This window comes from Phalacrocorax carbo, chromosome 1 (genome assembly GCF_963921805.1).
Source record: "Phalacrocorax carbo chromosome 1, bPhaCar2.1, whole genome shotgun sequence".
Lineage (NCBI taxonomy): Eukaryota > Metazoa > Chordata > Aves > Suliformes > Phalacrocoracidae > Phalacrocorax > Phalacrocorax carbo.
Genome location: NC_087513.1, coordinates 36,720,369 through 36,744,681, shown reverse-complemented (window position 1 = coordinate 36,744,681; position 24,313 = coordinate 36,720,369). Strand labels below are relative to the sequence as shown.

General features: G+C 37.8%; 1 protein-coding gene across 2 annotated transcripts in view; it reads left to right on the top strand.

Annotated features, from left to right (window-relative positions):
• Positions 1–24,313, top strand: part of TAFA2 (TAFA chemokine like family member 2) — a 196,537-nt gene that overhangs the window by 123,223 nt on the left and 49,001 nt on the right. For both annotated transcript variants that reach the window (XR_010372416.1, XM_064448518.1), the window contains exon 2: positions 15,556–15,662. Coding sequence is in view for 1 of the 2 variants with exons in the window: in XM_064448518.1 (XP_064304588.1) it covers positions 15,557–15,662 (106 nt within the window). In the remaining variant the exon portion in view is untranslated. The remainder of the gene's footprint in view (positions 1–15,555; positions 15,663–24,313) is intronic.

Sequence of the window (24,313 nt, the reverse complement as noted above, 5' to 3'; positions counted from 1 at the left end):
ACTCTTCCAATATGTAGAAACCATATCCTGCAGTATGTCAGGACATTCACGTGACTCCAAGCTAAGTGAAACTAAGGCACAGCTTCTATGACAATATTTTATTATCACTTCGTCTGTGTAGATTTCGAATAATGTAGTTTTCATAAATGGCCTTAAAGATTAATTTCACATGTATTGAGTAATACTACTTTTCAGGATCAGGGATTTAGATGCAATAAGATTAAAATTGAATGTGGAAATACAGAAACAGTTTCAGGTTGTTGGGAGTCTACCTACTTGCTTCACCAGTTATATTGCCCCATTGAGACTGTTCTCTCTGCTTCCATTCTACCCTCTGATTTGTACTTTTTCTCCCCATCTGCATTCTATCTCCAATTGCCAGAGTCCAAAGGATAATGTGCTGGTGGAGGCAGTGACCACTACACACCCAGGGCAATGTAGATGTAGATATATACAAGGGAAGGGGCAGAAAAGGTGAGGTTCTGTGGAAGCTCAAGATCTCAAGGTATCATTTTATTTTAATCAAATTTTCATGTTATAGAAGCTAAATGAAAGTGTTTTTCTGTTTTGTTGTTGCTGAAATACTTTGTTTGGGTTTTGATGCATTTTGTGTTGGCATTGAACAAAATATTTGACCAAAAGAAAACATTGTGTTTCTTTTACAGGCAGTATAAAATAGCGAAAGAACGGCCTAGTCTTAGTACTCAAAAATGAGAAGAAACAGCTGCTTCTGTACAAAATTCCTTTAAGACATAGGTCACCTGTGTTTAGAGCTCTCTTTTTACCTTGAGAAATTTGATCATGCGGTGAAGGTGTGAATGGCTTGCTCCAGAGATTATCTCTTGATGCTTTTTCTGTTTTGATTCACCCATAATTATTCAGAGGAAAAGTGACTGCAGTCTGGCGGGTGGAACATTCACGCAGGAGGTGAAATATATATTTTTGATGTTGCAATGAATAATAAAGATTTCTAGGGGCAGCATTAGCTAAAGAATCTGAGAGTACATCTACTACTGCATACTCATTGGGATATTTTTCTGGAAGGCAAAAGTTCATATTCCTTCAGCTACCTTCAAGGACCTGAATGTGGATTTTCCATGTTCTGGATGAATGATTTATGCAGCATTATTAAATTAAAAGTCCTGTTGCCCTGTCCTTCATTTTGTGTATTTAGTCTGATTAATTTTTTTCCTTCTCACAGCTGTCTAGGTGACCTCAGTGCAAATTTCTGCATAATTTTTAATTAATGAAACTGTATTTTGTCATCAATTAAGCCATAGAACTTTCCTCCTGCTAGAAAGAAATAAATTCCATCCCTCTTTTAATGCATTTCACAAGCTGAAAAGAAGAGTTAGGGTGTTTTTATAGTTAGTTTGAACTAAAATTCTCTTCTGGATTTGAACTTTGCTAAAGCACTGTGGTTCTCTGATCTGAAGTTTTAATGTTAGCTCATCTTTATTTTTATCCCCTAATTTTCAGATCATTAATGCATATATAGGTATTGGCATCAGTCAAGCTAGAAGACAACAATAATAAAATAGAGCATTTTCATTTTTAAATAGTATTTGGCAACAATCGTATTTAGAATAACAGGCCAAAATAGAAAAAAAAGGTTATACTGAGGCTCAGAGAAGAACTTTTTTGGTGTGGAGGCTCCTTCTCATACTGCCTGTAGATGAGTAGTTATGAATTACAGCAATCATGAGAAATGTCCCATTTATCTTTGGCCTCACGTAAAAGATTTTCATTATAGCTGAAAAAAGAATTGATATTTGATGAGCTTAATCTCGCTGACAGTACACTGCAAGTTTATAGTGTTTTATATTTATGGGAGCAATACATTTTGGGTGAGTTGCTTTCCCACTACATTCCATTGTTTGTTCATGTAAATGCTTTGCACATCTTGCAGTTAATGAGATGATGAGTAGTTTGAGATGACTGCTAAACTTTCAGGTCGTGGCATACAACTTAGGTTCATCAGCTCTATTTTATCTTAGGTGAAGCACAATGAAAACATAGGACTGGAAATGACTCTGGTCTCATTTAGTGTGCAAAGAAGAGTCCTTTAGACACTTATTTTCTTTCAATTAGATTTTGGTCCTCCTTGTTCTACGGAAAAAGTTTGAATTGCCACCGTCAAATACAATATATTAGACTGGGTATACAAGAGCAAACCAGCTACCACTGAAAATACCTAAGGACAATAATGTTAGAAATTCATGACTCTTCTTTTTTTCCAGAAATATGTCAATGAGAATTCATCCTCATTCCTGGCATTCACAGGAGACTGAGTCTTAGCAGCATTTGCGTGTGACAGCGAAAACAAAATATGCATTGCTGTGATACCAGCAAAACCGTAAGGGGCACCTATGTTACGTATTAATAAAGAGAAGAAAACAAAGAAACAGTCTTATTTAATGCACCTCTATTTTCATTTATCTTAATGGCTTTTTGTTAGAGATATGTGTTTCTGTGGTAAGTAATTTGCATCATGTAGGCAGCATTTTTTAATTCACTTGGGTGCTAACCCATCTTGACTGAAATTTCAATTTAATTTTTCTCTGTGAAATTTCAAAATTTACATAAGGAAATGAGGGGAAAATTCCCCTTTCCAGAATTTGTGACCTGTTTTATGCAAATTCCTTATATCTCAGTTGGGCATTTACATTAATTGGACATGAACAACAGTTGTGTAAGTTAATTTATCATAGTTAATGCAGCTGTTCAGAATAAATTTCCATACAGCATCTGTAGATAATTTGAAAAAAAAGCCTAAAATAAATATGTAACCTCCACTGATTATTTCCAAACCAAAAATTTAGCAATACTTGCCAAATCTGATAGTCCAGAAATTTAGTTTCACCTTTCTCAAGTTCTCAATGCTTTAATACATGAAAATGGATCATTTTGTTTTGTTGCCTTTAGAAATCACATTTTCTGTGCAACTACAAAGGATAATTAAAATTGTAGTTCTTATCTAATTATTTGACTCTGGGAGCTTTCAGAAAAACACCAAATATCAAAGGTCTCAAGAAAACACTGGGGGAGCTGTGCTTGCTCCACTGTGCAATAGAGTACTGAAATGGAGGCCCATTGTTAGCAATTACAACTGCAAATTATACAAGGAGGAATATAAAAACAGCAAGCATGCTTTCTTGCATCAGTGTCATAAGAGAAGTTTTCACCTTTTACTGGCAATTATTGTGGAAAATACAAGGCAGATAGCTGTTAAAATAAAATAGAATTAACTGATGCCTAAGGAAATACACATTCTGGCTTCGACTGCGCTTTGTTTCTCTTCAAGTTATGAAAGCTGCCGTGATTTTCCAGAATTAAAACAACATATAATAAACTGCTGATCTCAGTATCATACATACAGTTTCCGACAAGTCTGGTGAACACATAATAATTTCCTTTGATGGTGATGGCAGTGCAATATCTATAATTGTGATTGAAATGGTATGGAAACATTATTATATCAATTTTTTCTTACTAAGTAATGTATGTACAGTATTTTATGTGTGCTTTAGTAAATTATAATTCTCCCTGATTAAAAATAAATCATGATTTCACAGAAATAACATTCTAAACCTTTTTATCTCACCATTTATCATTAAAAGTTTGGGTAATTTTCTGCTGGCTTTCATTTATGGCTCTTCCTATGTTGTACTAGCTAATTCTTGTTCTTATCTAAACAGCCTTTTAAAATCTTTCACATTTAGAGGATAATGCTTTTAGTATAGGAGACACATGGAAAGCCTTTATAGGACAGCACTAAAAGAATCGTAGTGGACTATACTGGTCTTTTGTGTTACCAAATTTAGATTGTTACTGACAGCAGAATAGGCGTTACTTGGCTTAGTTCTTAGACAGTTCTAGTTAATTATTATAAAATGAATGAAAAGAAAAAAAAACCCCAAGCTCTCTTTAATCGTAAATACTACAAACACTGGCTGTAACCCCTTCTTTTGAAACAAGACGCATGGAACCCTGAATATCCTTGTAGTCTAATACTGGTGCTGTTAATGCAATTGTTATAAAAGTATAATGACATAACCTTCTTTAATAATGAAATACAAATTAAAATATTTTTTTTGTTCCACTGAGCAATCATAAGAATGTAAATGCAGAGTTTGTTAGAAACAGTTAATCCTGTTGTAAATATAGTAACATCCGAGGTTTTTCTCGGCCAAATCTGTATTAGGGAACAAAAAAACCTCTTGAGGCAGATTTAATTTACCCTAATAAACTTCTAATTTAAGGACACTTTACATTGCTAAGCTGGAATAAAAGAATTTTAATCTAATTGTGAATATGACCTTTACTTTTTTTGATAAAGTCAACTGAAATGTTGGCCTTGGTCCTTAACTCGGGTCTTGTTTGCCAGGGGAACACAAAGCCAGTGCCTTTCCTCTGGGCCAGAGAATGTAGCGGAGTGGGCAGGACAGGTCCTTGCTGACCAGGGCCTGTCCCACCTCCAGTGAGTAATCCCTTAAGCTTTCTCTTTTGGCCCATCGTTTTCTGTTTTTCACCTAAAAGGGTCAACTGATGCGTCTTAAAAGTGTGGTTATTGGTAGCTCAGCTACCACTCAGGGAAAAGCTGTCAATAATCCAGTGGCTGAGAATGGCAGGTATGGAGCCAGAAAAGTATCCAGTTTGACAGTTTTACAATGAGTTGTACTCTCCTTTGACCATAGAATTCCTTGTAGACTAGGTAGGACTCAGCATGAAAAAAAGACAGCAAAGCTCTTGTCTTTAATTTTCTGCATTGAAAGACAAGAGTTTTGCTGTTTCACAAAAAGGAACAAGTCACTGAATAATTTGAAGTAATTTTTTCTGTATTCTGTGCTCTAAATTAGGGGATGTACGGCAGGTAGCTGTTCCCTGATTTTGGCACACAAGCTGTCTTTCCCTTTGCTGTGGTGTCACGGTAGGAATAATGGCCCTAAAATGCATATCAGAGCTTGTTTGAGGGCCTTCTGAGTGACAGGTCCTTTTCAACATGCTGTTGAGGTTTGCTGAGGATCTGAAAATTCTTTTCTGATTAATTACAACCAAAAAAGCATCTTATCCAAGTATAAAATAATGATCATAATTATCTCTTTCCTCATGAGATTATAGTGCTGTGTCTACATTAACAAATAGTTTATCCCTACAGAAGTGATTTTGTAGACCAACTGTTGTTGCTGAGGGGACGATGTCCACATTATATTCATTTAGTGGAGAAGGAGGTTGCTTTCAACTAGCTCTAGTCCCCTGAACTGAACAACCCTAAACTGTTGGAGTGTATCAGGTACACTCTCAAGCTCCTTTTCTGCATGGATTAATTTCATGTCCTCTAGAATCATTACATGATGTGATCTAGATCATCGTAAATGGAGGCAACTAGAAAGTTTGTTTGAAAGTGAATTCCAGCTCCAAACTGAAATGCTAACATAAATGCACCTTGTAAGAGTATCTGATCCAGGGCACTAGAGGAACAGAACAGTATTTATTGGTTTGTTTTGTCATTCACCCTCCTTTTGTGCTCTGCCTGCAAATCCCAAGCTACATTTAATTCATCAGGAAGCTGCATATAGACTTTTAGGAAGTGGAGGTTGTGACTGGCTATTTAATGAGCTCCTGGCCATACTAAAATGCCATTGCAAGACTGGCATAGTACATGCCACAGTGAGTGCATTGTTTCTGGAGTACACTCACTTGGGTAAAACTCAGGATTTTATGGTCAATATGGCTCTCATATAGCTGCTGGTACCCTTCAAAAGAGGGTGTATGAAATAGGGCTGGGAAATGGATTTGATTTTTCAAGGAAGACTGGGTGCCATTTAGATACTTCAGCCACCATTAAGCAAATCCTGACCTAACTTGAATCCATTCTTAGCAAGTCATCACAGGAATAATCAGACTTTTATTTTTCAATATGAGCTGGTTATTAATAATTTCTTACTGTTTCAGAACACTGATGAGGAATTAGAGACTGAGAGGAGACTTCAAAATTGTGTGGCATATACCATGATTCTCAAGATAGCATTAGTTATTATAGTCTATGTGAGATATTAGAGAGCTTGCCAGGGCAAAAAACCACCAATATTTGAGAAAACCCTGTTCATAGACAGAAATGTCACTGTGCTGTTCTACAAGTAAGTTAAAAATTCAGATTTTCCTTGTGTGCCTATGTGGGCATACCTCTGCAGAGTGCAGAGGAATGTGTTCCAACTGTGTTTCAACTAGGTTTACTCCCAGTCGACAACTTTCCTGTCTTCCTAGTGTGTTATGTCAGCTCTTAGAGCTATTTTGGTCATTGCACAAGCAAGCTTCATATTTTTCTGTAATTTGAGCAACCTGTCATTTTTTATTTACACTTGAACCCTTGCCTTCAAGTGTGGCCCAAAATGTGTAGGAGGCAGGTATAAAACATAGATTGGGCTCAGAGCTACCTATTATTTGTCAGAAGTGCTACTATGCCTATTGACAGATATAATTGTCATGAAAATAGCAGGGGGAACTTAGTCTGAATCTTGCTTCCCAGTTCATCTACAGAGGTCTGTCACAGTGTTATTTGCCAGAAGAATTCTTTGGAAAAACAAAATTTAACCTTCAGTAAGGAAGTCATGCTGTTGAATCTGAATGGTTCCTGTAAACATACAAAATACCAGGTCTGGCAAGATTATCTAATATAACCATAGCACTTCATCCATATTTTCACATCAATGTAAGAACCCAGAATTAGTCCTCCAGTATTTCTTGAAAGACATTATGTTTAAGATTATAGTCACTTTAAATGGATTTAATAATAACCAAAATCTTTAAATTCATGTATTCACACTCTTAAAATACTTGTAATGGTATTGTTTCTTCTGTTTTTATCTTAAAATGCTTAATTAATTTTTGAAAGTACATAGTTTTTGTTTTCTATATTTGGACTATTGTGGAAAACAAGACTCCTTCATATCTTGACAATTGTGATGCTTGCCAGTTTTATGTTTCCATGATGTCAATGTTAAAACCAGGTTGACAATAGGAAGACTTTCAATTTAAAGCAAGAGTGATAAAAAACAGAGTTAGTTCTAAGAAAAGTGAGGGAGTCTTAATCATGGAATAGTCAGCCATGCTCAACGGTATGACTTTCATTCCCTGAAGTTAGTCAAAAAGCAATTTTAGTACTGAATTGTCCACCAAGACAGTACTGTGACTGTTTGGGTCACACAGAGATGCCAGTTAAGGCTTGAAGATTTTGAAAAATAAGGAGGAATATTAATCATAATCAGATGTTTGTCAGCATGGCCAATTTTTGGATGGAACCCAGTGTGGGTTCAGGACATTAGTGGGGAGCATCACAGTTTTTTTCAGATAGGATTTCACAGAAAGAAATACTGTGCCTTTTGGTTTTTTGAGGAGAATGAAATGACTTGGAAAAAACCCACTACACTAATGTACTTGGAGAGAACTTGCTTTTAGTTTTCTTAGTGAAAAAACTGGCACTTGATTTCCTGTACTAATGTACAAAAACCGGAATCATGATATTGATGTAGAGACAAGACTGGAAGAGACTTCCTGAATCACTGAGCTGAGCATCCTGATCCTGCCTGCTGGCAAGATATCATCTAATTAATTTCGTACGGATAAGTTTCTTGCCCTCACTGTGTTTATTTCCTTTCCTTGATTTCTCTGTTTCCGTTCAGCCTTTGCTTTGCTCTGCAAGCCAAGTTCTTTCAAACTCCTCCTGTGGTAGAATCTTCATGCCTGTGACCATCAGAGAAGACTGTCCCTGTATTTTTTGTGGGTTCATTTTTATTTTCGTGGCCAGAATTGTATAGATTATTCTGAATGATAGTTTAAGAAAATTCATACTTGTCCTTCTGTGTCATTATTAGAAATATATCATTTAGTAATTATAGGATTTGCCTTCCTCACAGCCATCTCATGTCATATTGATACTGATGTGCTCTTGGTGATCAACTAAAATAAACTAGTTATTTTTCACTTGTGCTGCTTCAGATGATGAATTCCCAACTTGTAGCAGAAATGCTATTAATCCCTGCTACTCCCTTTCAGTACTACTTGCTGTTATCACACCTGGATCCACCCTTCAATTCTTGTAGTAATCTACAGAGTCTTTGGCTTAATGTGTACGTTCCAGAGTGGCACTGTAGAAAATACCTTATCTAAATCCAGACAAATGATACCTACTTCATTTCTTTGTCTGGAAAATCAGTTATCTTATCAAAAAAGCTGTCAAGTTAGTCTGGCACAATCTACCCTTGGTAACACTGCTACATTTTATTCTATGTTCTATTTACTTCTCTGTCTTAAATTTATCTTTTTCTTTAAAGCCTGTTCTAAGCTCTTGCAAACTGAAGAGGTCAGGCTAATAGGCTTACACTTGCCCAGATCATTTTCGTCCTTGCTTTTAAATATGGGCACTTCAGTTGCCATTCTCCAGTAATGTTTGATGCTTTCTCTGCCTTGATAGATTTGGAGGCTTATCTCTGCCACTGCAATGGCCTTTATGGAATCACAGTATACCTAGTGATTCAGGTCTCAGCGAGACATATTGTTCAAAGCCCATTGAACTGCTATCTTTTTTTTTTCTGTTAAACTTTTGATTGGTTAGTCAGATATGAATAAAGAAAATTTAAATAACCATCTGCAAGAGGATCACATGTAAGATATAAGCAAATACTACTGCCATGATGATTAAGTGAATAGATAGTACCCCTACAACTTAAAGCTCCCTTAAGCACAGAAACTAGGAGAGAAATAGTTTAAAGTGGCATAATAATATCAGAGAAAATGATGTGAATTGGAGCCTAAGTACCTTCTAAAACTGAACACTTAACTGTGAGAGCTTATTTCACAAGGGTGTAGGACATCATTGGGCAGATTAAAGATGTTAGAATATCTTGGACGTTTAAATATTCTGTACTGTTTTATGTTAACACCTAAAAACACAATAAATGGCATGAACAGGTCTAATGCTAGATTATTACTAGTAGTTTTACAGTTTCAAAACCACATGGAAGTACAGAATCTAACCCCACAAAAAATCATGGCATTTTCTTTCTGTGTACTTAGTAATGAGTCACATCAGTGTTCATCAGGTGAACACTCCTTTGCTGGTTGTGATGAAATGACCAAGAAAGAAATTTAATGTAACACACTTAAATACTTCTTTTTTTTTTTTTTTTTTTTTTTTTTAGTTAAAGCTGGCTAGGAGGACAGTGCATTTCTTGTTTACTCTTTCTTTGCTTTCTTTATTGCTTTCAGTTAGGTGTTGCACCTGAAAATTAATGAAGGTGAAAATTACAATCAATTGTGTCTACAAAGAACTGGTGTTAATCTGGAAGCTGGGGAGATTAACATTGATAGCAGTTTAGAGGGAAGGCCATTCATCAGTATCTTCTGAGTTTTCAAGGCAATATCATCACAACCATACATACACTTTTGGAAGAAAAACGTTTTCCCCATAATCTCTCAGGGTTTCTAGCTGTGAGGTGTCATGCAGCTAGGTGGCTAAAGGATTTTATACTTCTGGCAATTTAAGCATCTGTGCTCATCAGATTTTGAAAACAATAATATATATGTAAATTTCACATCCAAGTGCTATAAGATACTGTCAGCAGATGTAATTACCTGTGTGTGCATCTGCCTCCAGTTTTTCACTAAACTGTGAAACTAATTGCAGTATGTAAAGAAAAATGTTTTTTGGTTTATTGCATACTTACATATATTCCATAACTTTTTATTTTTCAGATATTTGAGATATTTCCTTTTCTTGAAACTGTCTCTTATAAAAGCTCACTCATTAATCATTTTTTCAAGAACTCATGTTGTGTACATATATCTCTGTTTGGGAAAGTATGTCCTTAAATTTAAGTATGTGCTTAAGTCACACTGATATAAATAAAAGACAAATATGGGCATGCATGTCAATCATATGCTTAAGTACTGTTGAAAGAAGAATTCATTTGCCTCACTGTCTTAAGTCTTAGCACACTAGCCTTTCAAAAGCCCTCCTTATGGCATTAAGCCTTAAATTCTTCAATCTGATTCCACTGGTACCCTTCAGCTGAAAGTAACAGTGACAACCTTACTGTACTGGTCTGCCAACAATTCTTTAACTTTCCAAATATCTCTCAATAGTGGGATAAGCTCTCTAGGGATACTTATTCTGCTATTAAAAGATCCACACCAGTAAATGACAATTTTTTTTTTTTTTAAAAAAAGGACAAAATCCACCCCTTTTGCTTTGCGCACAGAGATTTCCCATGTGACTCCTATGGAAGACCTGCATGCTTTGCTAGGCTAAATGCCTATACTCTTTCTTTCCTTGCCCACCTAGATCAAAGAAAGTAGCTTCTGAGAAGAGGTCTGGTTTTCCCCCAGCTTCATTTCAGAATCAGAATGCACTTTGTGTCTGTTACAGGCTACGATGTATGAAGCAGAAAGAAGATTGATTTTCACAAGCTACCTTGTACCTGGAGTAACGAGAGTGGCAAATTACTTGTTCATTGAGCAAACATGACAGGAATGTCATAGAGGGAATTTATATATATGCAAACACACGGGGGTCACATCGGTGTTACTTTTACAAAGTGACCTTATCCACCAGAGGGGCATTTTTAAATCTGCATTAGCTTACACAGGAAAGGCTAAATACAACTGCAAATACCTGCATTGTGTGGGATGTAAAAACTAACACAACTAATAAATAATGTAAGATTCAACACAGTACAGAACATAATTTAAATGGCTACATTATTTCTGTAAAAGAGACTTGGGGTCAGAAGTGATTTCTGCTACACATTTGGGGTTTTTCTGGAGTAGCAAATAAAATATTTGTTGTAAAAAGAAAAGTAAGAGACTGTAGGACTAATTTTCTGTCAGGTTTTCATCTCTTCAACATTTCATCAGGATTCAGTAGAGAAATAGGCTTATGCTTCGCTTTATGAACACTTGCATTCACAGGGTGTATGTGTTTGCAAAAGACAAATGGGTCTTACCAACACTGAAAGTTTCTACATATGTAAAGCAGGAACGAATGGATTTTGAACAGCATCACAGAAGCTGCTGTTGGTAAAGAAAAGAAAGAAAAGGAGCAACAGAGAAAAATGCTGTTACCCCTAGGAAACAGATGAGAATTTTATTTGTGTATAAGCTCTTAAGGGAAGAATGAAAGCTATTATTTCCTTACATTTTTTTCTCCTCAACAATGAAGATTACATGAGGTTACACTTAAAATAGGAAAGCAAGGCAATTTAGCACTGGCCATACAATGTAAGGTAATTTCCGTCTGACTTTCCTCTATTTCTGAACTCTTTGAAAGGTGGTTCATCTCCAGCCCAGAAGCAAAGAAGGAAGAAAGTAGAACCTCAGAAGCTTATGGATGCTACATTGCTGCATTGAAATTGAAAATACACATCTGCACATGGCAGTTTCAGTACAACCTAATAGTTGGGCCGTATCTGCTGTTGGGAGGGGGCTGACACTGAGGTGGAGCATCAATGAGGAGAGCCTGTGCAACCTGTTACTGTATTCACGGTTTGCTTCTGATGAGCCACAGGCGCCAGGGAGAAGGATTTCTGCTGACAGAGCAGTCTGTGAAGCAGCATCAGATGTGGTTTCACCCTGAGAAAAAAAAAACTCCAGCAATTTTTAGCCTATTTTTGTCACTAATCACCAAAACTATCTATTCCTCAGTCCATGATGACAGACGGCCCATGAGACCAGATGGTCTCATGGAGTGCGCTTCAGGGAAAAGGAATCTTATGGAGCAAAAGTAACAAATCCTATGAATTTATTCATTGTGTTACAGTGTTAGTGAAGAGCTGGTCATGGCAGTCATCTCACACTCAGGCACTGCCTGCTTGAGTTATGTGGGTGACATCTTTTTGGATTAATTTGAATGTGTCCCTGGAACCACAAAAGGAATTATCTTTCTTTTTCCTTGCCTCTAAGTACACTGAAAAATGAACTCAAACGTGGCAGCTTTCACATACCCTTTTGTGTGAAAGTGCTGAGAATTCCTTGGGTTTATTTCCAGTAAGTTGGGGTTAGAAACTGAAGGGAATTTTTGTTGCATGTAAAGTTTGTATTTTTATGTAAAATTCATTTTCAAATGTAGGCATCTCCTGTAGTGTGGCTATTCTCAGTTTTGATCACCTTTGGCTTATGTGACATTATTGAAGGCTGTAAGGATCACAGCAAGAGAGAGGTTCTGCAGAAAGGAAGGTAAAGAGAAGAGGAAAACATCTCACAGAGAAAACCATTCAGGCTAATAGCTATAGTTTGTCTGTGGAGCTCTGCATCACCTCTAGTAAAAGTAGACCTCATTTCAGAGCTCATTTGTTCTATTTAACACCGTCTGTTATGTTAGTGTAATAACAGTACGGTAATGGACTGAATTTTATTTCCTGGATGCAATTACTTGACATGGATCAGGGTTGCAAGAGGCTAATAGTTATGTTTCAGAGCTGAGGTCAAATACTATCTAGTCCCAGTGTCTTCTCAGTGCTATATCATGGCCTGTTTTGCAAATCCACAAAAAATAACCAGCATCAGAGTTTCTAAGCCTGAGTGATAATGCATGCACTCACATACTGAGCATATCTCTTGGCCTCTCCTTGTTATCTAGCTGTTTCCCTGCTTTGTTGTTGAGGTGCATCCATCCTAACTCCCTGAGTTTCTTGGACTACAAACCCTTCTTTTTTTATTTCTAGGGCTGTATTACTACAGCGTGGCTTCTGTGTGTAGCAGGACTGCTGGAAGCAGAGTGCTTCCTACCTTGTTTGTGCTTATGCAGCCATTTGTCTGTCCTTGGACTGACCCTTGTGAGTGGCCAACACATACAACCACAGGTCTAGTGTTATACTGCATAATTAGTTTGAAACTTAACATCATCCTCCAACTTTTTATTGTTTGAGCTCATATAAGTTATGAATACTCTAACTGATGAGATTTTTTTTGTACTTCTGCTGATGGCCTCTGAAATATTAGTCCCAAGCTAGAACTGTGACTTGCACTGGCTTTTCTGTTCATTGTACCTATTATGGGACTGCTATGAGACAAAGTTATTACTTTTGTCCTTCTAAAGGTGAATACCACAAATAAGCAATGCAGAACAGTGTAATAGGCTTGTGGTACAGAAATGGTGTATTGTTTTTCTCATGACTGGAAAACCTGGCAATGGCATTGAGCCCAGATTTTCTGCGTCAAAGCTGAAACCTCTCCTTTACTTTGCAGAACACTATCTTTTACATTCAGTGATGGCTTACTCTCTGGTGTGCTGGGCTGTGGGCAGAGGTTTGTAACTTCACTCTGCCCCCTACCCTGAGGGGCTGCTGTTCACAGGCAGATAGGTTGATTTTCTCTCTTCATCCCTGCTGCTACTGTTTTTCCTTTTGTATTTGCATTTTCTGCTGTGCATTTGCTGCCAGCCTCGCAGCACAGCAAGTAAATTGGCATCAGCAGAGTACAGGAAGGAACTGTATTAGAGTCAACTTTGCTTAATGGTGCAAGTCCCACTGGGTTTTGAGCAGTGTTATTTAGGTGAGGAAGAAAGATTTGATTTTAATGAGAGACGGCTTTGCACCAGCATCATAACAGGTGCAGTATGAGAATCCAGGAGATAAAGAGTTAATTCCTATTCTGTTCACGGAGAGAGCTGTGAAAGAGCATATGCTGAATGTGCATTCCAGTTTCTTTTTTTTATTCTTGTTTACAGTGACAAATAATATATTTCCCTTTAGCTTTGAGTGTTTCATAAACCTGGAGCTGATGATGAATATGCAGTTTACACTCCAAAGGCACTGGAATCAGTGCAAGAAGGCAGAGCTTGGTGTGGTTCACAGCACACTGTGACCTCTGCTGTGATTATTAATCAATCAGGCTTTCAGGGGCATATCCACCATCCTAGATATAGCACTTGCTTGCTCCTTTCTCTTTTTCCCTGATAAATGTGATCTCTGAACCTTTGGGAAACAGACTGTAGATGTGTGATTTCTGTCAAAGGATGCTGAGTCCTGTTTGCTCTGAATTCAAGTTTAAAAGGGTTTGGTACACTCCTCAGTGGGTTCTTAATTTGAGTCATGGTGTTTTGTTACACACAGCCTGGTGTGGAAACTTAGCAGTGCTTGACAAGTTTTCATCAATCTCCTGGAGAGCATGATTGGCAGTTTTGGGGGAAGTGGTGTGGTTACAAGTCTGGAAATCATGAGTGGAGTTACAGGGTGTGGGGGTGTTGCCTTGTGAGGGTGTGGTGTTCTGTTAGAAAGCGATTTGCTCAGAGGAAATGAATTGATTTGACAGAAATGGAAAGAGATTTGGGACTTAGAACAGGCTGTTGGTTAATTATCTATTAGAGCAGTCTGCCTTTCAGAGCTGTGGTTGCCCAAGATAGCATTGTACATGAAAAGAGCAAACAAGATACTCTCAAAATTCTTATGAACATAATAGGAAGCAAACGTGCAACCATACTGAAGCAATGCATTTTATTTCTGCTCAGAAAGGCACCTTAGTTCCAGGCATTACAAAACAAAAATAATTTTGTCCAAGTGATCAAATTTGCAGCTTTTCTAGTACAAGTGATTTGAAATAGGCATCATCGTCCTATTGACCTATCAGCAGAAACATGACCATCATGCAGAGCTGTTTCTTAGCCAGCTCCCTAGGGCTCTATAGAGAATGAAAAGTGAGAGAAGGTTTCATTATTTTACCCCCTGCCACTCTCTGCTCAACTGTAATCCTTAAGCACTAGCCCTTATGTTCCTGAGCTTGTCTTTTTGGCAGGTGGAGGGGTATTTTGCCTTTGGAGGAGGTTACTGAGAAATCAGTCATGTGTTACCTTGTGCTTGAATCACCACCGTGGCTTGCTGTCACAGTGAAAACATCACTGAGCAAGATGAGGGTAGCTCTGTGCAATTTCCCTTGGTGCAGTAAATCAAATCTTTTCATTACCCAAAGATAGACAGGAGAGAGACTAGTGAATCCGCCCTGCTCGAGTCCATGTTTCCAAACCACTCAAGTCTTTCTAACAGGATTTCTCTGTGGGAGGGTTGGGATGTGTGCTGGATGTCTATTCAAATCTGTTATCACCTTATGACTCGTGGGCACAATCCAAAAAGAGTTGCAGTCCCAAAAGCTAAAAACACTGCACAGTCAGAGAGAACCACATTGACCATGACTGGCCCCAAACACACTAGCAGAACTGCTCTGTGCATTAAAACCTGCTGCAGAGCTGCATTGATTCATCCTTCTTGCCAGCTTTGGAGTCAGCTGTGGTTATGAACACTGCTTGTGCTTTGAGAGAAACATGATGAGTGGAGATGTTGAATTCTTCTGGTATTGACCAGGGTGGAAGAATGCTGGCAGGCAGGCCAGGGAGGGAGATTATAGTGATGGTCTATATGGTGTACCTCATTTAAACCTAAGCACAATTTAAGACTTAATGGTTGTCAGCCAGACACTTATAAAAACTTCTTTAATTCTCCTTAAATTAAGACAAATTTTTTTTTAAAAGAAGTCTTAATACTTACTTTTGTGTATTTTTGTTTTCAGGATGAATAAAAGATACTTACAGAAAGCAACAAAAGGAAAACTGCTAATAATAATATTTGTTGTAACGCTGTGGGGGAAATTAGCATCTGGGGCAAATCATCATAAAGGTAAGAATTTCTGTTCTGTTCTATTATACTGTCATATCTGCGGCCTCTGTCAAATTCAGAAGTGTCCAGTCTATGTGACCTTTTTGCCCTTATATTTATGTGTGTCTTCTGGCATTGACCAATCAGTACCCAAGGAGGAGTGTGTTCAATTGATAGACTTTTATTAATTTCTTGAGAATTTAAGTATTTCAGTCCCATTTTCAGCATTATCTGATGTTAGGTCATTTTGTAATGATGATAAAGTTGAAAGGACGGTGAAAAAAAGATGGTAAAGTAAAAAAATCAAATAATACTGCTTGTCTCATAAAAGTAGATATATCACATACCACATATATGTGCTACAAATTAATTCCTGGAATGAACCTTAGAAAGAAACAGTTTTTAGTAACATGTATGCTGCTACTATGTGCAGTTATCTGTCAAGGGTAATTTAATGGTTATGTGTGCTGAATATGATTGTTTCATCACCAAAAAACAGACTGTTGCTTTGAGTGTTGTCTGTCTTCTATGCTGCATACATAACACCTGACCAGAAACTTTAGTAGCTTGTTTCCTCTTCGTCATTCCAGCCCTTAAAATGTGTACATAACAGCAGAAGCTCTCATGGTTTATTGAAGCTTGTAAAAAGGTCTCTTTTTTTGTGTGTGTGTTTCTGTAAACCCTTAATGCACGGAACAAGCTCTCCAGATTCAGGTACTAATATCTTCTTATAGGCTAATATAATTTGAAATGTGTTCTGCAGTATAATATGATTTTGAAGTCCACTTCTCATCTTCATATAATGTCTGCTGGCTGTTTATCTGCTTATTCAAGATCTGAATAAACTCTAACAACTTGGGTAAAGTAGGGGTGGGACATGAACGTTACAGAAAGCTAAGGAGCTAAATACTGGTGAAGGATCCCAATAACACCAGTCAGTTCATTTCTCTATGTTCATGTTCATTTTATAATGTTCCCTCTGATGATAGCATTTCGTGAGCAGGTATTTTATACATCTAACCACTAGATATTTTTCTGCTGTGTGAAGATATTTCTTCAAAATACCTCACTGATTAAGGACTTCAGGATGCAGAGGCACTTTCTGCAAAGTCTTTTGCGACTTGCAGTTTGGCTGCAGACAAAACAGATTCTGATGTGGTCCTGCAGGCCTCCTAAGATGGCCATCATGTCAGACAGGAACTGTACTGACATCCTTTGCTCAGCCTTTGTTCCCTCTCCAAACCAGAATATGGATTTGTGCTGTGGCTTGCCAGTTTAGCCATCTATTGGGAAAAAGCCAAGATACCCCAGCCTGGATTCAGAATTCTTTTGTCTTTGATTATCTTTCCTTTAAAATCAAAAGGCCCATCTCCAGATCATTTTGATTCCATCCACAAAAGCTGGTCAAGCTGTGTCTGCCTTGATACAGTTCAAACGTTGCCAAAGCATGCTTGCTACTGTTTTTGAAAAAAAGATGAGTAAAACCTGTCACCAAGTATTGCTTGGGAACAAGTTATAATCCTAAGGACTATTTGGGGAATTAGGGTTTCATAATTGAGAATCAAATAATCCCCTACCAATTTTAGCTTTCCAGGTATATTCATGCAAGGGAAACCCCAGCAGAGCTATACCATTAATTACCTGGACAGTACTTGGCATTTGAGTCCCAACCTTAGAGCAGAAATAACTTGAGGAATATTGAATTTTATGTTTTTAGATTAAAAAAAAAGGCACATGAGCCCCCTGCAAAATCAAGTTATTAGCTGTAGGGACTTCTTTGCATTCCTGCAAGTTAACAAAAAGCTTTGCTTCTTTTTCTTTAAGTTATAACTTTTCATCCCTTTAGCAAAATATATGAAGTCTTGCAGGGAACAATAATGAGGAGAAGCATGACTTGAGTGTTTAATTTAGAAAAGCAACTATTGTACATGTTCAGATTCTTTTGAAAAGAAAAAATATTCAGAAGGGTTTTGGCTGGTGGATTTAGTAGATCTGCAAATCAGCTGCACTCACTGTATATGGAGGATTATTTTAAAAAGCACAAATCAGAGTTATGCAGCTCAGCTACCATTGATTTCCAAAGAATCTGGGAGTTTAGCTTCCCATCGTGTCAAAGAAAATCTTCCCCCTACTCTAATAGCAGAAATGGAGCTAAGGTGCAGTCAAGGAAAACCTGACACTGTTCACCTTTGTGTGGAGTTTACAAATACTGGGTAATATGTGAGTTTCTTCAGTGATAATTATCCCTAAAATCATTAATCTTTAATTACAGAAGTCCTTACTAACATATTGACGTGACAAACCCTAATGACTTTGAAGAAGCGCTTTCAATTTCAAAGATCAATAATTTACATTTTAAAAAATCTTTACTTTCCTATTGACTTAGTTGTATTATGCATCAGTTGCACCAACTCTTAAACCTATCTCTTTTTCTGAAGGCTATTGTAAAAGGAAAAAAAGAAAAAGCAGGAAAGATCATCAATGTGTGAAAATTTGTTTAAAGATCATTCTGCTCTCCAGACAGACTTCAGCAGGGATATAAACAGCTGACTCTGACAGGCCCTCTTTAGGCTTGTTGCACTTATTTCAGGGATATGGCACAAATAAGAAATCTCAAGTCAGCAGCAAGAAAAACAGAGGCTGAGGCAGGGCATGGGGAACCAGGCTCTGAGGTCCATCTGAGCAACAGCTACGGTTACAAACTGGGATTTCAGGTTTCAGCTTGTCAGTGTCAGGTGAGTGGGTGCCAAGCCCATCCTCCTTTCTCTTGGAAAGACTGGTCTGAAGACATGTCTGCTTCCTTTATCTTGGGTGATTGTTAAAATTTCATCAGTCTGGACAGGAAGTGTGAGAGCTAAAAGAGACAAGCACTCACAGTGTTTAAAACAAAACACAAAGCTCACTTTTTTTCTGTACACAGGGTTATGGGTTCTGTGTATTTCCTGGGTGTGCACATACTTATATTCTATTTATCCTCTCTTCTGGAAAGGCACAGGAACTCTGCTTTTTCTTTTTCATTTTGCTGGGGACCCTGATACGATAGTGATGTGTGCCTTACCTGAGTACATGCACCTGTGACTCAGCCCGCAGTACCAGATCCATCTGTGCTGCAGTAGCTGTGTATGAGAAGACAAGAGTGGCATATCAGCCTCCAAAAGGATGTTGTCAAGGTTATGAGTCTAAAAACTGACATACCTTGAGGGAGGCTGAAAGAAATCCATAAGGGTATTTTATTATAAGATTGATCCTGATCCTCCTACTCATTGCTAGCCCTTGGAAAACAAATAAACATGTGCAAACATATAGTGTTCACTGACAGATATGGGAGGCAGGCATCAGTTCAACATCACTGCCTGTTTGCTCTTTCTGTCATAGGGAACATGAATTGATTTGATGACCATTGTATTACAGCCTGTGTTTAAGGTTTCAGGTGTTGGACTGGTCCTTTTGAGAAAGAAATATACTGGTAGCCCCTTACAAGCACTCCTCTGTAGACAAAAGGCTACCGTGAGACACAGTTTCTACCCTAAAATTAAAAACACTTTCAAAATTCAGATTTCTCTGAGCTTTTTGTGATTACTAAGTTTTTTTTTTACATAGATAATGCAATAAGGTCATCTAAATAAATTAAGGGTGCTTTTGAATTGGAGCATAGTTTTATAGTCCTCAAAATACAAAACCATAAACTTTATAATAGATTTTAAAATTCCTGGTCAAAATAAAAAGCTATTTAAAAAGTCATCTAATTAAGAATGCTTGTTTGCCAGAAGGAATATTTTATGGAACCAGAAAACACTCCAGGTAGATAAATAGAGTAATTGAGTATTTTTGGACTTACTAGATGACAAGGCATGATAATATATTTTCATTTGAAAAATTTCACTCAGAGGCTGAACTTATTAATCTGATGCCTATCATACAGTTAAACTAAACTCTTTATTGTTTGTGATGTGGAATTGCTGCTCCTACTTGTCTGTGAATTTGCACTAAATTAGAAGTCTGTGGGAATGTCTTGCTGTTCACAAGAAGAAAATGAATCTTGATTTGTCCTTGCAGAGGAGTAGCTGTTCTGAAGCCCAGCTGAATGAAGGCGCCACTGAGCCTCTAAAGCTGCTAGTTAGATCACCCTTCCTGGATGGGTCTGCCTTTCTCAGCTGAGCTGCCAGGGCAGAAGCAGAAGCACTGGTGGCACCAGTGTTGTGATGTAGGGTATAGCCTGTGCCACACATGTGCCTGGAGTTTGGGAATGGGTATCACTATGTGTAGCAAGAAATCTGGTGGTAGTGGTAGCACGCTTTCAACTGATGGTGATGTGTTTTTTTGACATGGATGGACTTTCATTGGTGTTGACCCTCTTCCTTGGTCACCAGGTTTCTTTCCTTTTGTTTTGTGAAAAGAGTACAAATAAAATATGCAGGACAGTCGTGGAAAGCCTAAGGAACTGCCTGAAAATTTTAAGTCTTTGCGAAACTGAGTTAGAAATGCAGCTTAATTGTTATAATTTTCTTTTGGTAACTCATGATTTCTGTTTGCTTTGCAAGAGCTTTTAAGTCTTATGTCTGGATTTGTCATGTTTTCTATTAGGAAAATGAACCAAAAGGCGGCAAGCCATCAACAGGCCTCTATATAGTCTAACACAAGTCCCACACATGTATGCCTTTGAGAATGTAAACTTTTTTTTAGGGGATGAAATCTCATAGTAATGAACAAATTCAATCAAATGTGATACTGTAGGCCAATATGGGCAGCGCTATGCCTGGTTCTGGAGAGGGAGTGGAAGGACTCGTAGCCCTTGCAGATAGATGGGGTGGTGCAAGTTTGTTCTTTTGGCTTCTAGCGTTCAGCAGGGCTCTGTTAGCAAGTGCAGTAATACTAATGCTGCACGGAATCAGCATGTGAGAGGCTCCTGTTTCTGCCTGACCCCAGGGCTGTGGAATTGATTTGTTCTGAGGAGAGATAATATAGCACTTTGTTAAAAGCTATGGTAACGGCCTGTGTGCATTGCCTCAATGCCCTCATGTCTGTTTCATGCACAAGGGATGAAATTCACTGGTGGGTTAGGACAGCTGTTTAGATGGCTTAATGGGTGATGTATGTTATATTTATGGTTTTGAATCACTCGGGCAGTGCAAGGGACTTGAGGCATGCTGGTGAACCTTGTGCAATGCTTTACAAACACTTAGTGTTGTGAATTGTGCCTTAAAGATACCGTTGATCCTCTGATTCTTGCAATAGATTTTCTGCTAGCCAGACTTTCTCCTTACAGTTATCCACTGACTGATTTTCATCTAGTTGCCTATGTGTAATTCTATTATTGTACATATATGACTCCATGTTCAGATGTCAATATTTAAATTCGAGCACTGGGTTACACACTGTGGACTCCCAGGACAAAACTTTGTCATCAGTAGTATCATATACTATGGACATGGGTAAATATACCTTGAAGTTTACTGAAGACGATGCCTAAGTAGAAACACTTCTGAACACTGATGATTAGTTCTACTTGTCTTGCTGATTTGCTGTGTGTCTAAATTTGACACAGCAGAGCAGAAGACATTGTTTCTCTTGTGCTGACTGCTTGCTACAGACCAAATGAAACCATCTTGAATGGGCTGGGAGAAAGCCTCCAGAGGACATGTGTGGTCAGGTAAAAAAGGAGTGAGACTAGTTTTCAGGAAGCCTATAGCAGGAGCAAAGACTAGGGGGCAGCTGAGAAGGTTGATGAAGAGGCAAACAGCCAGCCTTCTGAGGTGATGGAAAGAAGGAAACTTAAGGAGCAAGATGTGACGGTGTGGAGGGGTTTGGTCTGAAGGCAGACTTGGAAAGAAGAATCCATCCCACCAAGGGCAGATTTGTTATAGGCTCTTTTATTTCTGTTCAGTTTTACTCAGCACCACTGAGTTTTCTCTGTTTTAAAATATGTTTGTGTCTAATTTATAATGACTTTGAAATATTAGTCGTGCTGAAGTTTTAGGGTACCCTGTAAGAAAAGGTCCCCACAGACCTCTGACTGACTTTGATCTCATTGCATTTTGTATGAAAAAATCACACTAAAAGTTCTTGAATGTTATAACAACTGGAACATTGCAGAATATATGTAACCGGTTCTACTACTGGGAATCACACTGGAGGTTGCAATCATTCAGAAGGGCTGGTGAAGGACTGTATCAGTCCTTTAGTCTGGTGTCTTGTTATTGCATTAAGACTGTGTAGGTTACTGACAACAATGCTCAGAAACTTGGGTAAATATCTACAACACATTGCAGCCAAATAATGCTGTCTAGTTTACTTTATTCAGGCAGATTAAGAGGTTGCCTCTCATTTTGGTGTTTGAGGTATACATTCCTTGTGTTTAGAGTCTCAGTGTCTAGATAAGAATAACCCTAACTGATACAAGGGAGACATCTGCCTTTTTGTAGAAGTGCTTTCATCATGAAGTTATACTATTTTAATATGAATGTATCTTTGTCCTTTCTGTTGAGGATTTTATACTGTGTAGAAGACAGCATTATAATGCAGAAATAGAGGGTGTTTGTGATAAATTTTAAAAGGAATAGGTACCCTTGGTGCAGAGAACAGAAGCTAGATCAAAGACACCCCTCCTTCCAGCTAAGTAAACACTTGATAGCCAAATGCTCCCTCTTGTTCCTCTTCCTTCCTGAAGGAGTCCTACTGGAGGTAATGGCATTCTTTGGGGGCATAAAATATATGGTTTGAACCTCTGTGAGCGGAAGAGGGCATGGAACGCAGACCCCCCCAGTTCCATGATGTAGGCTGTAATATAAAGGGTAAGCAGCAGCACTACCATCTTTTCCTCAGTTTGCAATTTTTGAAGTGCCTGTACCATAACATATGGTGAGGGGTCTGACCCTGTGGATAAATTGCATGTGTTCAACATGCACCTTCTGGGTGTGTGAGCCTGCCAAAGGATGTAAGAGTTGTTCTGCATGTTCTAGGTTCTTTACTGGAATTAGGTAGGAGAAAACGGCCTAATATTTAGATGAGGGAAGTTGCAAGCATGCAGAGAGATGTGTATGGATGCCTTGGGATCTACCAGGTGAGGCTGCAAAATGTCAGTGTAGTGTGTCAAAATATTAGGTGGAGGCATCCACTGATCTATCGTCAATCTGTCAGTCCTGCATCATCAAATGCTTTTGTTTTGTATTTGCTAAATGTCTCAAACATGGATAATCTTATCTCTTGTGGAAGTTTGTCTCAGAGATAGATTCTCTTAAATGAGAATGCTTTGTGTGCAGCTTTCACTAACTTAATTCTGAGTGTAATTAATGTTTAAATATAGAAACAAAGGAAGACGATAGTCATTTTAACAGTCACGGGGAAGAAAGATATTAGATGTTCTTATCTAGCTTGGGCATTAATAGAAAGTTTTCGTTATATCAGGATCAGAACCTGATCCCCAAATTGCTTAAAGATAAAATAGAAGAGTCAGTCAAACGCTTTCATATCAGTATCTGTCACTGCAATCTAAAATGTTAATACAATATTTGTTGGAATTGAGTAGATAACATTCCTTGGCCTTCTGCCAGGGTATAAAGGGAAATAATTTTCTCTGATTGACAAGATGCCGATAGTTCTGATGGTTCACTGGGACATGGGTACAGAAATCATGGCAATATCAGAGTTACACCTATTTCTTCTCTGTGCTGCCAGCTCCATCACAGCAAATGGCCACCTTCATTTTTGCCCCCATTCCCACCACCACCTTGACAATGAAACTTGGCTGTCCTTGAAGCAGCTGCGGAGAGAGAAGCTGGAGAGTTGCAATGAAATATCATGCATTTTCCTTTATATTGATCACTTAAAAATATTTCTGTTTATATTTGGCAAGTGTTATGGTTTCTTGATGTTTTTCTAAGACAAGTAAAAGGGAAGTGCATAGCAGTTCTTTATTTTGGGCCTGATCTTGTAATCCCAATGTCAAGGTTTTTGTTAACTTTCCATGAGTAAGTACCCAGGAATATTTCTTTAAATATATTCAGATTTTGTGTTGTGGTGGAAAGGAGATGATTGTGCAAAATATTATATTCTTGTAAAAGTTGCATACTTAACTGACTTTACAGTTAGAAATGAGAAACTTTTTAACATTTTCAGCCCTTTTATTAATTAGTAATGTTATCTTCCCTTGGAGAGCTGGCCCACCAATCAGCTGGTTTTTTAGCCCATTTCTGTTTAGGAAGTTTAAGCTTTCCCTTGCTTTTTTGTTAGGAAAAAATTGTAAGAAGTTAGGACTGAAAACACATTGATGGTGTGCTTACCCTGCTGTTACTTTTTCCTACAATGAGTAAATGTTGACGTTTCCCTAATACTGGAATTTTATCTACTTTTCCAGTTTCATATTCTTTCAAATTAGTCCTGTTGATTTGCTATGTATACTAAGTAACGCATTCTGTTAGATTCCTTTATCCTTATACCTAGGAAAATGGAGTGCTTACATTTGCTTGCCACAGTTTTGATTAAACTTATAAAAATAGTATGAAAGAAATTGTTAGCCCCCTAGATAGTAATCTTTATTCAATTAGTCTTGGTTTAATAGTACCACTCTCTTGGATCTGTTGGTCAGAATTTTCCATGTTGTTTCATTAACTTGTTAAGTGCTCAATTAATGTAGCATACAGTAATATATTATTGTTATCATTTCCAAATTTAAA